Source organism: Hydractinia symbiolongicarpus, chromosome 3 (genome assembly GCF_029227915.1).
Source record: "Hydractinia symbiolongicarpus strain clone_291-10 chromosome 3, HSymV2.1, whole genome shotgun sequence".
NCBI lineage: Eukaryota > Metazoa > Cnidaria > Hydrozoa > Anthoathecata > Hydractiniidae > Hydractinia > Hydractinia symbiolongicarpus.
Genome location: NC_079877.1, coordinates 28,860,260 through 28,873,850, shown reverse-complemented (window position 1 = coordinate 28,873,850; position 13,591 = coordinate 28,860,260). Strand labels below are relative to the sequence as shown.

Below are 13,591 nucleotides of genomic sequence, written 5' to 3'. Positions count from 1 at the left end.
TACGAAAAATCTAAACCTTTAGTTGTTTGGTATAAGTTACCTTCCGGTTACTCCGGATAACTCGAACGTTCATCATCACGAAACATTTTCTTGGGTCCCTAAAACTTTCGTTAAAACTTCCTTGTAAAAAACGCCGGTTAACTGGAATCTCTGGTAATTCGAACAACTAATTTTCGTCCTCTGTGAGGCTGATATCTTGGGATGACTCGAATTGAATGACGTGAAAAGGAAATCAAAAACTAGATAAAAGTTTTTATTAACTCATTATGTCAAGGAAAATTTAATTTACAAGGAACTTTCATGCCTGTTTCATCGCCAATATTGTAACTTTTCCCGGTAACTGCTGCCCCACCTCTGAAAAAAATCGCTTTTCAAACTATAATCTCTTTAGACTAAATTCGACTTAACGGGAGCTTCGCTTAACTCGAACATTTGTTAAGTCGCACTATTCCCCTCGGTCCCTTAGAAGTTTAAATTGACGGGAGTTAACTATATTTTCGCATGATTCGTCTTCAGATTGGTTTGATGAGATACAATCAAAATAAATTTTATTCATAATTATTGTTGGGAAGTTTCTAAATTTAACTTTTGACATTTTAATTTTTACATATCAATTTTGACAAAGATACATGTACAGAAAACATGAAAATCAATGCTTATGATTGCAATAAGTAATAAGGGCATATTGAGTGACCTAATTTTTTAAAAAGGTTTATTGGTTAGTTCAGTTGGTTGAACATTTGCCCCACCACATAAATCTAATGTCTAGCTGGGCAAAAATTTCAGATACTTTATTGTAGTTCAAATGGAAGCTTTAAACACTGTAGAACAGATTCACAACAGTTCATGATAACTAATGTCGAGATTCGTTTGTTTTCTCCATTTATTCTTAATTGTCGTCGTTGAATGTTTTAATACGCCAATGTCCTAAAGTGCTTTCCGTCTTCTTCTTTTTCTTCTTCTAATTAGCTACTTAAATATCGAATAATGAGTTTCGGCAGTGTTGGAATGACATGCCCTTTTATTTAATTGTTCCATCCATAAGTCATATACAAAAGTTGAGCAATTCATCCTGTATTTACTTCAATTTTTTCATCTTTTTTGTCATCCACGCTCCCCAGAGAAAGAACGGCATTGTTATTGTTGGTAGTCATAGCAACACTCTTCTTATCTGTAGCAACATCAATCTTTTTAGACCTAAATATGAATTTCACAGCAAATAGTGAACACAGCAAATTCATTTTTTTATTTTAAAAATATAATATCTCTCAATTAAAATTATTAGGCCGGTCGTAAATCAACGCTGGCTTAGTTTACACAGCTTTCAATATTTAGAAGTTAGTACTTCTTAATGAAAAGTGGTCTGGTAATGGTTTTGCGTATGTTTCGGTATGAAGCGTAGCCGCTTATGTAAACGTGCTTATGCATGAATACAGGGGGAAATCAATCTGTTGCCTGGCTTAGCCCTAACTTGATTTTTACGGTAATGTAATTTAGACAAATTTCGGAAAGTGATGGTTGATCATGACTCTATAAAAAGAAAAATCACTGGAAATAATAAAAACCTTTACCTTTTCTGAATACGCACGATGAAAATCGAGAAGAGGAATACGAGTGCAGCAGCGCTAATACCAATGATCAATGTTATGTATTTTTTTCTTTTCTTTGTTTTGTTGTCCCCTCTTGTAATGCCTGTTTTACACGAAGCTGAATCTACGCACGCACTCACTGTACTGATTTGTAAGCGTTTGCGTAGCAGAGAAGATTCGTATATTGCGTTTTGTAAACAGCTTGAAATATTTTCCCTCTGAATTTTTCCATCTGAAATAAAAAATAAAAAAATAGACATGTACATTATGTTGTAACATTTTAAGCTTGTAAAGCAGCTTTAGGTTTGTCGATATTGGTGAAGAAAAAACGCATGAATTTTCACAAAATGGCTAATTTGCTTGACGAGAAACCAGATTGTAAGAACATTTCCATGTTACACGCTTTTTTATAAGCAATCCAATCAATAAGAGTATAAGCTTCACAATATGACAAAAATTGGGCCACTTCTTCTTCAGAGAAGATCACAACTCACATCCATCAACTTATCCCTCACTTAGTAAGTTACTCAATTTGACAGTGGCACGAGTTCTCTCAAAAGCTGCATATAGCAGGGTCTAAACAGCACTGTAATGCGTTTTATGGACAAAATAATTGTGTGTATTAGAATCACTATTGATGAATGTAGTTTCAAGCGTCAAGGTGAGGTCCTCAGCCAGCACTGTGTCAGTAAGCAAGCTAACCAACTTTGAACGTCAAAGAAACCCCTCTACCCTCGATATAATAATTAACCACAAAATATGTTGCGTGTAAAAAATGTGTATTTGATTTCTGTAATCTATGTCAGCTATGGTCTTTAAGAATGGTCGTTTTGGCGTGTAACGCAATGGGTCTGGTAATAATACATGATGACACCGCTTTGAAAATTTTAAATTTCTCCAGGAGTATTACCAAAGTGGACTTTTTCATTTAAAAAAGACAATGTTATACTAACCAATATTAACTGTCACTTCAATGTAAGCATTAGTTCTCGTAATATTTTCGTTTTTAAATTCCACCACAGTGTCATTTGTACTCCACGCTCTTCTTCTTTGTTGCTTATTATCATGTTGTAAACACCGTGTGTTTATCTCTTGAAGTATGATACCATGCAATACGTTGGAAAAAATACGTGCGCTGATCTAAACGTAAGTTAGGTGATGAAATTACTTTAAAATGATTCCTATTTTGTTTCATATTTCGCTGATGAAATGTTACTTTTTGTCAGTTTTAACAAGACTAATTACTTAACCCCCCGGTTTAACGCCAGTTTTTTTTGAAAAACTTTAAGTGTTTTGCCGCAAATCTTTTGTCGTTGAACATGAGTCCTGGCAACCTGTCGCCGACCGAGTTTAGCACTGCTGAAAACGAAATTTAACCCTCTTTCATTTTAGCCTTAAAATTGAGCGGTCACGAATTGTGGCGAGTAGGCTGCATGTCGGTATTTTGATCTTGCTATGACGTATATGTACGTCGTTAGGCGCCTAATGGTTAATTAAGGGGACTTAATTAACAAAACTTATTATGAAGAGGCTTAATTGGGGGGGGGGGGGGGGGGGTGTTATACCAGAGGTGAAATGTTCATTCGTGGCCGTTATGTTTATTTATTTGAAGGAATTGTTTCAATGATTGTTTACATCATTAGTTTCGATAAAAAAGCACCCTTCTTCTACAACGTACTTTCTCCTTCCAAAGCTTGGAAATGATTGTCTAAAGTACCATTTTAAAAGTAAACGCTCTTTCCGTATCTAAGAGTGTTATAAATATTAACAAATTACTCTTACCTGTTGAAAATTTCCATTCATTGAAAGTGTTAAAAATATGTCTGGAGTAGAAAAAGATGAGGTTTAATTAGAACCCTTGTTTCTTGCGCACGAAAGAGAGGCTAAAACAAGAGATTTATACCTTTCCTTGTACACTTGGTCGTAACGTTTGTCCAACCTTTCAAACATACAATGTCGCCTGTGCTAGTGTTACAGCCGTAATGACCATCTATGTTATTTTGGCCAACACAATGTTTTCCACAATCGGCGCCGTAGTAATTGACGCTACAGGCAGCCCTAGTAACAAAACAATTTAACAGTTTATACCTCGTACCGGTCGCTACGTAATGATGTCTCAGGGATCAAGAGACCCCGGGGTAAAGGATGTCCATAACACTGTAGCATGGATATATGGACTGAGTGATTTGAGGCCATTACATAAAAAAGTGGAGGATGGTCAGACATAATAAGGCACAATTCACTACACCAACATATCTTATCGGTAAAAAAAAGTCGGCAAAGGATTTAGTCCCTTTGACATAACTTAGTCACTTTTTCTGACTAAATATTTGAATTTAGTCACTTTTAGCTGACCATTTTCTAGAATCACCACAAAAGTTTTTTTTTCAAGCTGTTTTTCTTTCGTAAAAAGCTTCAGGAAAAGGACATTGGAGACATACAAATAATTCAATTGTAATTATTCTTTCATTTGAATCTTCTCTGTTTGGTTCTCAACTGCCACATCGTTCTTCACAGTTCTATTTTTTCTTGCTACGTTTACTTTAAACGTTATGTAGACTGATCATAGTTAATAGAAAAAGTGCATTTTCTGTTTACTGATACAAAGCTGTTTTTCGTGTTCTCTTCATTAACTTTATGGTTTTATAGATATTGATCGGTAGAAAAAAACCGGCAAAAGTTGTTAGTCAGCAAAAAATAGTAGTCACTTAGCAAACATTTGGTCGCTCTTTGCCGACATTTTTTACCGACAAGGTATGGCATAATAAGGTCAATAACCTTGTTTTAGAACATAGAATGCAATGACAAAAGAATATAAAAAAATGCAATATTTTTATTACGTTTAAGCACGGGGATGATTGCTTACTTCATAGATTTTCACACATTCAGAGCCATTTCTAACAATGGAATGATGGCTGACTTTTATTAATTAACAAATGACGAATTCACATTTCTGTCATTTTTATAACTGAAAGTTTTTGTCAGCTAAAAACTTTCCTTACCATATTGCTACTGTTAGCTCGCTGACTTTACCATGCAAAGTTGTTTCAAACGGATTGATGCGACTGTATTCTCGAAGTGTAATTGTAGTTGTATTTATGGTATGTATTACACTATCAACTTCGTCAATTTCGGTGGGGCTATCTTCATCGAATGCTGTTACTTTCAATATAAAATTACCCTGAAAAGTTAACGCTAAGGTAAACAAAAGAAATATAATAGATATAGGAGAAGACTCGAGACACGTTATTCTGTAAGCAAATATAAGAATCACATTGAAAGAATAACAAGTTAAGAATCATTTTTCTTTCAACGCCAAAACATAATTGCAATCGTACCATGATGGCGTACTTCAATGGGTAGTCATGACAACCTACAACTTAGCTACTTATCAAATTATTAATAACACCTCAAAGATAACACGTGCCTAATTTCTCAAGCAGTACTTTAAAATGAACCTTTGCATTCGCAAGCATTTTGTAAGTGCTTAAGCACGCAATAAACAAAATATAAAATAGGTATAAATACAAGAGGGAGGGAAATAAAACTTAGGTTAACCTTGGTTTGGTTAACCTTATTCAATTCATTTTTTAGACGTACCAAGAAGGTTGGATGTACTGGCGCCGGTTATGACTTTTGCTTTTTTTTGTTTAGCCACTTGCCAACCCTTTCAAATTCATTCTCACGTACACGTTTTTTTTAACAGAAACCTGTTTATAAAAAACTAGAGGCTAGAGCTTCTAGAGTATGAGAAAGTTTCAGTACTGGATTTTTTACGCTTTGAAAAATTAAGAAACTAAATAAAAGTAATTTTCCATAATTTTTTATATATAAACTTTTTGTACATACGCTTTGTGCGATTGAATAACGTGCAGAGACAAGCCGACGTCGATTATATAAATTTGAATTGCACAAATTCAACAAAACAAATAAAAAAAATTTCGGAACTAAAATTAAGAAAATGTCAGTACTCGACTAAAGATTGTCACAGGTTTCTTAAAATAAAAATACCTGCAGTGGTATTAACCCTATTCGATCCAGGGGGAACCGCCCCCTCCCTAACGGTTTTTTTAATAACTCCTTAATGCTACGTTGCATGGCTACAATACTCTCTGAAATTCAATATTTATCTATTAGACACCTGCTTGCCACATTTTTAGGTCCCATACCGTTCAGAGGCTTTGATATTGGCTATTACTCGAAACTACATCTAAAAATCTCTATGAAACCCTTATAATGGGAAAAATATAATCACTTTTGATAGGATTATCCTTTCAACTTGAAACTTACAACACAACTTTCTTTCATCAAGAAGAATCTTTTTGCATATTTTGGACACGTGATAACTCGATTTCCCGATTTTTCGGATTTTAACCGAAAATCGGGAAGAAAACGGATTTGTGTTAAATAAAAATGAAAATATGTTAAATAAATTTTATTCAGCTTTTAGAAACTTCAATCAGAATTTTAAAAGTAGCTCTATATAAGTGTGCTTAGTTTGATGCAATTTGGACAAGCCTATGAAAAGCTATTAAGGGGATTCCGTCCACCCCCCTTCCCCGTCGGTCATAATATGTTCAAAAAACCCCGGACCGAATAGGGTTAATTAATAGGGTTAGGGGTAATTTGCAGAACAAAGGCTATCCGACACACTGAAATAACTTGAAGAATAACAAACTTCTTACCCTGTACTTTTTAAATCGATAGGAGACTGGATTGGGTATTTTATTCGTGAGGTTTTTTGGGAATTTGCGAATGTTGTCTGTGTATGCTATCACGTTAGTTCTGACAGTTTTATATGCTGTGATGTTTCCATCCATACTTGTGTGTGTCATGTTGATGAAAAAGAGGTTATCGCATTCCATCGTGCAATTATCGCAACGGGATAAACCTTTACATGCTTTTTCCAAACCTTGTTCACAACAGCGGCCGCTTGATAAACGATGTGTTGGGTTTTTGTACGATTTAAGGTTGATAAATATATTGCCATCATTTTCAACAAACTATAAAATAATAACACCGACTAGACTACATTTTTGAGGCGTCTCATATGAAGTGTGTACGTAAGTGATAAAGATGACATTTACTTCTAAGTCCCAGCCTCTACTTATCCTTCCAGCATATTTTTTATTCAAGTTTTCCGCACAATCCAGCGTGTCTCTTTTGTAATTTAAAGTGACTGACAGTGACAACAAGTGATTTATTTTGACACAAATTTTTAGAACATAACGCTCTGACTATATGACTTCTTGGGCCATCTTTAAAAGAAAGCAAATTTCACTAAATGTGAAGCTTATAAATTCCTTACCATTCATATACACACTTCTTTATCCTTCTTTATTTTTTCAAAAAATGCAGTTGTAAAAGTACAACAAGAAAACTAGCTTATCAAAATTTTTAGAAAGCTTTTGAACTGTAGAATAAGATAATATAAGATAGTATTTTCGTTAATATCGCTGCTATAAATAACTGGTTTACAGTTTGTCGCGGAAAGCAGAGATAAGCTACTAAAAGACAGTCTAATTCTTTGAAAAAGTGAATTTACAGACTTGTGCTACTGTACCATATAGCGTGCAACATATTGTAGTAGTGGAAACTAACCGTCAATACATGTCAATATTTAAAGGTTAAAAACAAACAACTTATCCCTCTGATGTCTGACACAAGACGGGACGAAGTATTATAGGATTAGTTGAGGTTGGAACAGAACTTGTTTTTGTTGTTACAGTAACATAAAGATGTTTTTTCAGCTGTCATAATGACAACAATAACAACAAATAGTTTATGTTCCCATTACACGTTTTCCAAAATCATGTTAGTGCATACCGCTTACATGTAGAAATCATGTTAGTGCATACCGCTTACAAAATCATGTTAGTGCATACCGCTTACAAAGTGTATCACGTACGTAGAATAAAATGGCAGGAGTAAGTAGAAGACTATGCAGTCTTATCACCTCCCGTTCGCAGGATAACCTTACATATTTTGACATGCCAAAATACATGACAAAATAAAAAAGATAATTGTAACAAATAGAAACATGTTTCATTTTAACCCAACGAAATACAAAATCAATTATGTTGCCAATTTTATAAACATTGTTGGTCTAATTACGGTATCACTGAGTCAACGCCCCATCTATTCTACAGCGGCAATAGATCAGCGCCTGTTTATTGCACGGTGACACTGAGTCAACGCCAGTATATTTTACAGCGGCAATAGATCAACGCCTGTTTATTGTACGGTGACACTGAGTCAACGCCCCATCTATTTTACGGCGAAAATAGACTAGCGTCTTTTTATTGTACGGCGATACCGAGGCAACACCCTATCTAATTTACGGCGACAGTAGATCAACGCGTCTTTATTGTAGGGCAACACTAAGTCAACGCCAGATTATTTTATAGCGGTCCTGAGTCAACGCTCTCTTATTTTAAGGCAGCCCTATTGGTGTCATATTTATTAAAGAATATGGATCTTTTTAAAGGATTTTTATTACGAGCCATAACTTACAAAGGCGACAGATAGTCTGACAATTCATACCAGTATTTCACGACTTCAGACGTTCAAGACAAAATTGAGCATAGAAAAAATAGTTAAGATAAACAATGACACTATTGAAAACTTACCTTGTGGAAACCACACATACATGCCAGAAAAAATATATGCTTCATACTCTTAACGCAGATAAAACTTGTGGCAGTACGCTAAATTGTTATGGAGCGTATGACACTTTCGTTTATATTCTTCTACGTTCCAACATCTTGTGTGGTTAGTACCAAGCTATCTCATATTACTGCGTTTATGTGGATAGGCTTATGCTTTCTATACATAGAATGGATATTCTCCCAAAAATATGAACACTTTTTGCGCAACTATTAAAGGAAGTGTGGACATTGATCTCTGACGATGAAATTTTTTGTGTTGTAGTATGTGTCAAGAATATGTCATTAATTGCAAAACAATTATATCTTTATTTCTAAGCTCTTCCTTTATAAGTTTTTAAAAGGTCCAAAGTCTAAGTCCATAGATCTACTTAGGAGTTTGACATTCCATCTTGTAGTGTACTGTCGTCAGAACAAAGATAAAAAGACGCAAAAAAAGAGTGCAAACATTTTCTAAATAACAACAACAAAAACAACAACATTAACAAGGATTGAGTTTAGAATTCGTTTTTACTTTGTTATCATAAAGAAGACAGTATATAAAAAAGATCTTGTTTTGTTATTTTTTTAGGCAGAGATAGCAACTAGGAGGGTAGAATCTATAGATAGGGTAGATTTTATTCAGAGTTTGTTTTACTTCACATATTTTCTAACTTTACATCTGACTTAACTGTTTGACTAAATACAAAAAACTAGTCGATTATATTAGACCATTGCATTGCGTGCGTTTCGCTACTGGCGGTACCATTTTGCGTGATAGACAGATGTATATGGTAGTACAATATAGATGTTTTTTGTGCAAACTTTCAACTTGCCACTACATCCCCTTTGTCTAACAAGTTCGTAAGAAACACCAACTAACTTCGACTAACAGTGATTGGCATCAAAGGAAAGTTATCACCCTTTTTGAATTATGTAGATCTTATTCCCGCGCAGAAAAAATCGACATTTATTCGACTTTAATATCATCACCAAAACACCTTTTTCCTTAAAACTGGTAAGATTTTCTCAAGCAGGTCCACAAATTGGTGGTTTTTAACCATTTTTTCAACGCTGTTGCTGAGTGAGGTCTGAGGAAAAACCTCTCGGTTTTTAGTATTGGTAATAATCACCTCCATTCCTTTTTGTCCTCATCCGTAATATTCAAACGCTTATTAAGGTAATAAGCGTTTGAATCATATAGCAAATTATAGCCCCCCCCCTGCATTATTGCTATGTAATAAATAAACATTGGAAAATTACCAACATTGCCAATAGAGTATTTAGCTGGTCTTGCCCACTTGAAAACCGTGTTGTAGAACCTGCACTATTTCCTGCTTCTTACTTTAATGTGCATAAGACACATATGCCACGCCCATGAAGTATTCACATCTTGTGTTTATTTTCATCTTCTATTGACTTAATGTGTAGTCAACTAAATAATCTTTAGGCTACAGCTTGTCAAAGTACTTTTTTACGATTAAGGTTTCCACCATAACAATTATAATTTGAACTTTTTCGATTGATTTATTGCCTCTTATACTTGTATAACATATTCTCATGATTTCTTTTTCTCTTTTATTTTTATTATTCATTATCTTATTTTTGCCTTTATTTATACCTGGTTTGTCTCAGTGCTGGCGTTGAATTTGATCTCAACAAACCTCAACACCAGATTTCCTTAGTTTCTATTCAAATAAATATCATTACTCCCTCATCTTTTTCTTTACTCATCTATTTTTGTTACCAATTTTTTTTATCTTCTTTTACCTGAAGCTTTTCACAAATGATATGTTCCTGTTTTCGAAGCCCAATTTTTCACTCTTTTTTATTGTATCAATTTGTCTTTGTTTATTGTCTTGATGTCTACCATTTTCTTTTTATTTTTATTCGAACTTATGTTTAGTTGTCAGTATGGATATGATATGTTTGAATTTACTGTCTTTTTCGTGCTTTTAATTAGAGACTAAAGTTAAGTTCTGTTTATATGGAGGCGAGCTGGTTTTTGACTTGTGTTTATATGCACAAAATAATGAAAATAATGTAGAGAATAATAGACACATTAAATGATGTAGAACAAGAGAAATAATTTTCATAACAAAAGGTTTGACTACGTCAGCATAATAAAACATGTCGCCTAGGCGAGCCAGCCCGCTTTGTCAATGTTTATATCTTGTTTGTTAGTGATCACCACCTACGTCATGACTTTGTCGATATTTCTAGACAACTGATGTGTTAGAAAGTATACAGATATATATCGTGTACTCTACTACGTTCCTTTTCATCGCATTTTGCCAGCATATTTTATACATTTGTTTATATAAATCACATTTCTTTCAAATTTAGTTGTAATAATGCCTCTGTTGTGGCCTAGTTAACTAAGCTTTCTTCAAGGATATCAAATTCAGTTTCTCTGAAACAAAAACTTAGACGCAAACAAATGTCAGGAAAATTATAATGCGTCTCCTAGTTACCTCTTTTGTCGTGGTCTAATAATTTATTAGGATAATCCCCCGAAATTCTTTATTGTATTCATCTGGGAAATTAAATTCCCGAAAAATTTTTTGGAAAAAATCAAAAAAAAAAAAGCTTTCACATCACAACAAAATATTATGCACCATCGTGTTCGAAGCTGTTTTAGACTTCTACAACGGTATGCCACACTGGTCACATAACTTTACACAGCTTACCCATTAAAAATGACGTAGTGTAACTTTCATTTTACTAATTTTGTTGAAAAAATATCTGAAGTACACTAAGTTTTACCAGTTTACGATGTGATCTTGCCAATGGCTTCAAGGACTTTAGAAAACTAAATCAAATCAATGTTAATGAAATTGATTTAACATGTACAAAAACGAAGTGGAAAATGCATCTACTTTTTTATCAAAATTGTTTTTATTCGTGGCCGCCGTTTTGCACTTAACGTACCAAAGCAACCCAGCGTATGCAAGGTCTTTTTCCCGCTCATGATTCGCAATAATTTGTCGCAAAATTATCCTTAAATTTGCAATTCGTTAACTTGTTGTCTAGAATTTGCTATACAGTTTAATTTTTGCGATGGTATTCTAATGTTTTAGAGCAATAAAATGACAATACGCAAACTCCCATATCAATTTTTTCACTGCGGTTCTCTTTGTATTTGTATGTTTTTATTGGTTACTTAGTGTTTGTTTTGGACCTCTCCAGCATCTCAAATTTTTTTCAGAAGGAGAAAGGTAGCAATAAATATAGCAACTCATCTTCTCACCATTTTTTATTTTTACGTCATGGTAATGTCAAACATTTTTAAACATCTTTTCTGGAGACAAAGCTTGGTTTCGTAATGTAAGGAAGTTTACTTTGGTTACCAAATAATTCACTAGCTCTTGTTTACCAGTGCACGCACTACAGCTTAAAAAAGTGAAAGTTTTAAAATAGCTGTTTTTGAATGGTGGGGGTAAACAAACCATCAGCATCATCATCAATATTACATGTGGAAGAGCTACTCTGACTTTGGATATCTGATGGAGACAGGCTTTTCCGGGTTTTCTAATTAGAGTCATAATGCAAGTTAGTTGTAGGATCTGGATTTGCAGCTGTTGGGAAACCATCAAGAAAGTGTATAAAACATAGAAATGATTAATTGCTTTTAATTCCCAGTTCCCATTTTAATCACCATTTGTCCATATTTTCTCGTATCGTAGCATTAATCCACTTATACCTTCAACCTCGTCCCCAGGGTCTTGTGGCCCCTGACCCGTTATTACGGAGTGGCCAACAATGACCCTGGAACAGGCTGGTCATGTGACACAAAAATGCCCTATACTGGGCATTTTTGAAATTCCAAAGATAATGAGATACAAATTTGGCGCTCGCCTTACAAGCAAGATGGCGGGCGAAAAAGACACAACGTTAAAGAAACTATTTTGTTGATGAAAGCAAAATTGTCAGAATATTACTGACGTAAAGTCTATTAATCTCGCTTAGCTTGATTGTTTAATATTGGCGAAAGGCTTTTAAATTAGAAAATGTTTTGAAAGTTTGTTTCCATTAAAATTCATGAGCTCTAGCTAGCTAGCTGGGCTGGGCTGGGCTTGTCACGTTAGCCTAGCTAGCTAACGTGACAACCTGAGACAGCTTTACTCAACCACATATTTATAAAGGACATGTTAAATGGTTGCACACAAATTTTTCTAATATGCACAACAAATTTTCCTATTTTTAAAATCAAAAGTAAGAATGACAGGTTGTAGTGCTAAATTTATGGATTATTTTTTTAGATTCATATTTAGAGATTTTGCAAAATCTTATTTTGTTAAAGGGACAATATTTGATATCATTAAACGATATAAATAATAGGTTAAGTTAAAGCTGGTTTATTATATACGTGCAGGGTGTTAATTCCAAAAATGCAATTTGTACTTGGCCACGATATGTAAAAATATGCTGGTGGAGCATAATCAATCACTGGCCTAAAATAAAAATAGGACAATTTGTTCAAAAACCTTACTTGTTTGTTTATATTTGGTCAAGATTTAGAAGTTTTGTTACAAAACCCTTATCGGCCTCATTTAAATTGCTCAAATTCTGAAACTTAGAAAGTATATATAGCTAATACAAAATCATTCTTTATATCTATCCTTAAGTATATAGGTAAATAGGAATAAAATTTGTGATATGACAAATTTGTAAGAGCTTTCTTCATTTAAAAGGCAGTGACAAAAAATGCACAATACAGGTTACATTTAAGTGCCTCACTTAATGTAAATTCCATGGGCCTGGTTAATATATTAAATAAGCTCATCATATTAAATTACATTTTTTAAAGATTCTTGTGCATGGTCAAAAAAATCAGAAAATCGGCAGGCAAAAAAATGCAGACCTTAGGTGAAGAAAGCCAAATTATGGTTAAAGACTTTTGTACTGTTTGTGTTCTAAATCTAAACTATATGCAAGTTATATATATATATTTTTTGATTTCATTTTCAAAATATGTCTCTACCTGAAAAAAAGTTTGGAATGGACGGGCGCACGGCTTACCGTCTGCATTTTTGCCTGCTGCTGGTTTGCGTAAGAGGTTAGGGAATTATAAACAACACACATCAAGATGAAAGTCAGCTGCAAAATTTTGTCAAAGAACACAGTAATAAATAATTGTAAATGTAGGGCACGTATAATGAAATCTACTACTGTTCATTTCGATCAAATAAGTCTTTAAACTTAGTTGTTATGTACCGTGGCTGATTACAACGTTTTGTTTTCATTTAAAATAGGCGCATTGTAAAAGACGCGGCCGCGTGAAATTATGTGCGGCCGCGTTTTAAAAAGCGCGGCCGCGTCTTTATAGCAGCGGCCGCGTGTTTCACCGCCAGTTTT

General features: G+C 34.1%; 2 protein-coding genes across 2 annotated transcripts; both read right to left on the bottom strand.

Moving 5' to 3' along the window:
• Window positions 1-861: 861 nt before the first annotated feature.
• On the bottom strand, window positions 862-5,471 carry LOC130636692 (uncharacterized). Its single transcript, XM_057446499.1, has 6 exons — window positions 4,592-5,471; window positions 3,493-3,647; window positions 3,372-3,412; window positions 2,543-2,729; window positions 1,572-1,821; window positions 862-1,197 (listed from the first exon to the last, which is right to left on the bottom strand). The coding sequence occupies exons 3-6, from the start codon at window positions 3,390-3,392 to the stop codon at window positions 1,068-1,070; spliced, it is 588 nt and encodes a 195-aa protein (XP_057302482.1). The 5' UTR covers window positions 3,393-3,412; window positions 3,493-3,647; window positions 4,592-5,471; the 3' UTR covers window positions 862-1,067.
• A 172-nt stretch (window positions 5,472-5,643) lies between these two features.
• LOC130636691 (uncharacterized) lies at window positions 5,644-8,342 on the bottom strand. Its single transcript, XM_057446498.1, has 2 exons — window positions 8,219-8,342; window positions 5,644-6,592 (listed from the first exon to the last, which is right to left on the bottom strand). Exons 1-2 carry the CDS (start codon window positions 8,261-8,263, stop codon window positions 6,230-6,232), a joined length of 408 nt encoding a protein of 135 aa, XP_057302481.1. The 5' UTR covers window positions 8,264-8,342; the 3' UTR covers window positions 5,644-6,229.
• Window positions 8,343-13,591: the final 5,249 nt, after the last annotated feature.

Coding starts and splice junctions, on each gene's coding strand:
- LOC130636692 (XM_057446499.1), bottom strand. CDS start 3,392: ATGAATGGAAATTTTCAACAG. Junction 2,730..3,371: donor TGAATGGAAATTTTCAACAG/GTAAGAGTAATT, acceptor ACTTACGTTTAG/ATCAGCGCACGTATTTTTTC. Junction 1,822..2,542: donor TGAAGTGACAGTTAATATTG/GTTAGTATAACA, acceptor TTTTTATTTCAG/ATGGAAAAATTCAGAGGGAA.
- LOC130636691 (XM_057446498.1), bottom strand. CDS start 8,263: ATGAAGCATATATTTTTTCTGGCATGTATGTGTGGTTTCCACAAG. Junction 6,593..8,218: donor GTATGTGTGGTTTCCACAAG/GTAAGTTTTCAA, acceptor ATTATTTTATAG/TTTGTTGAAAATGATGGCAA.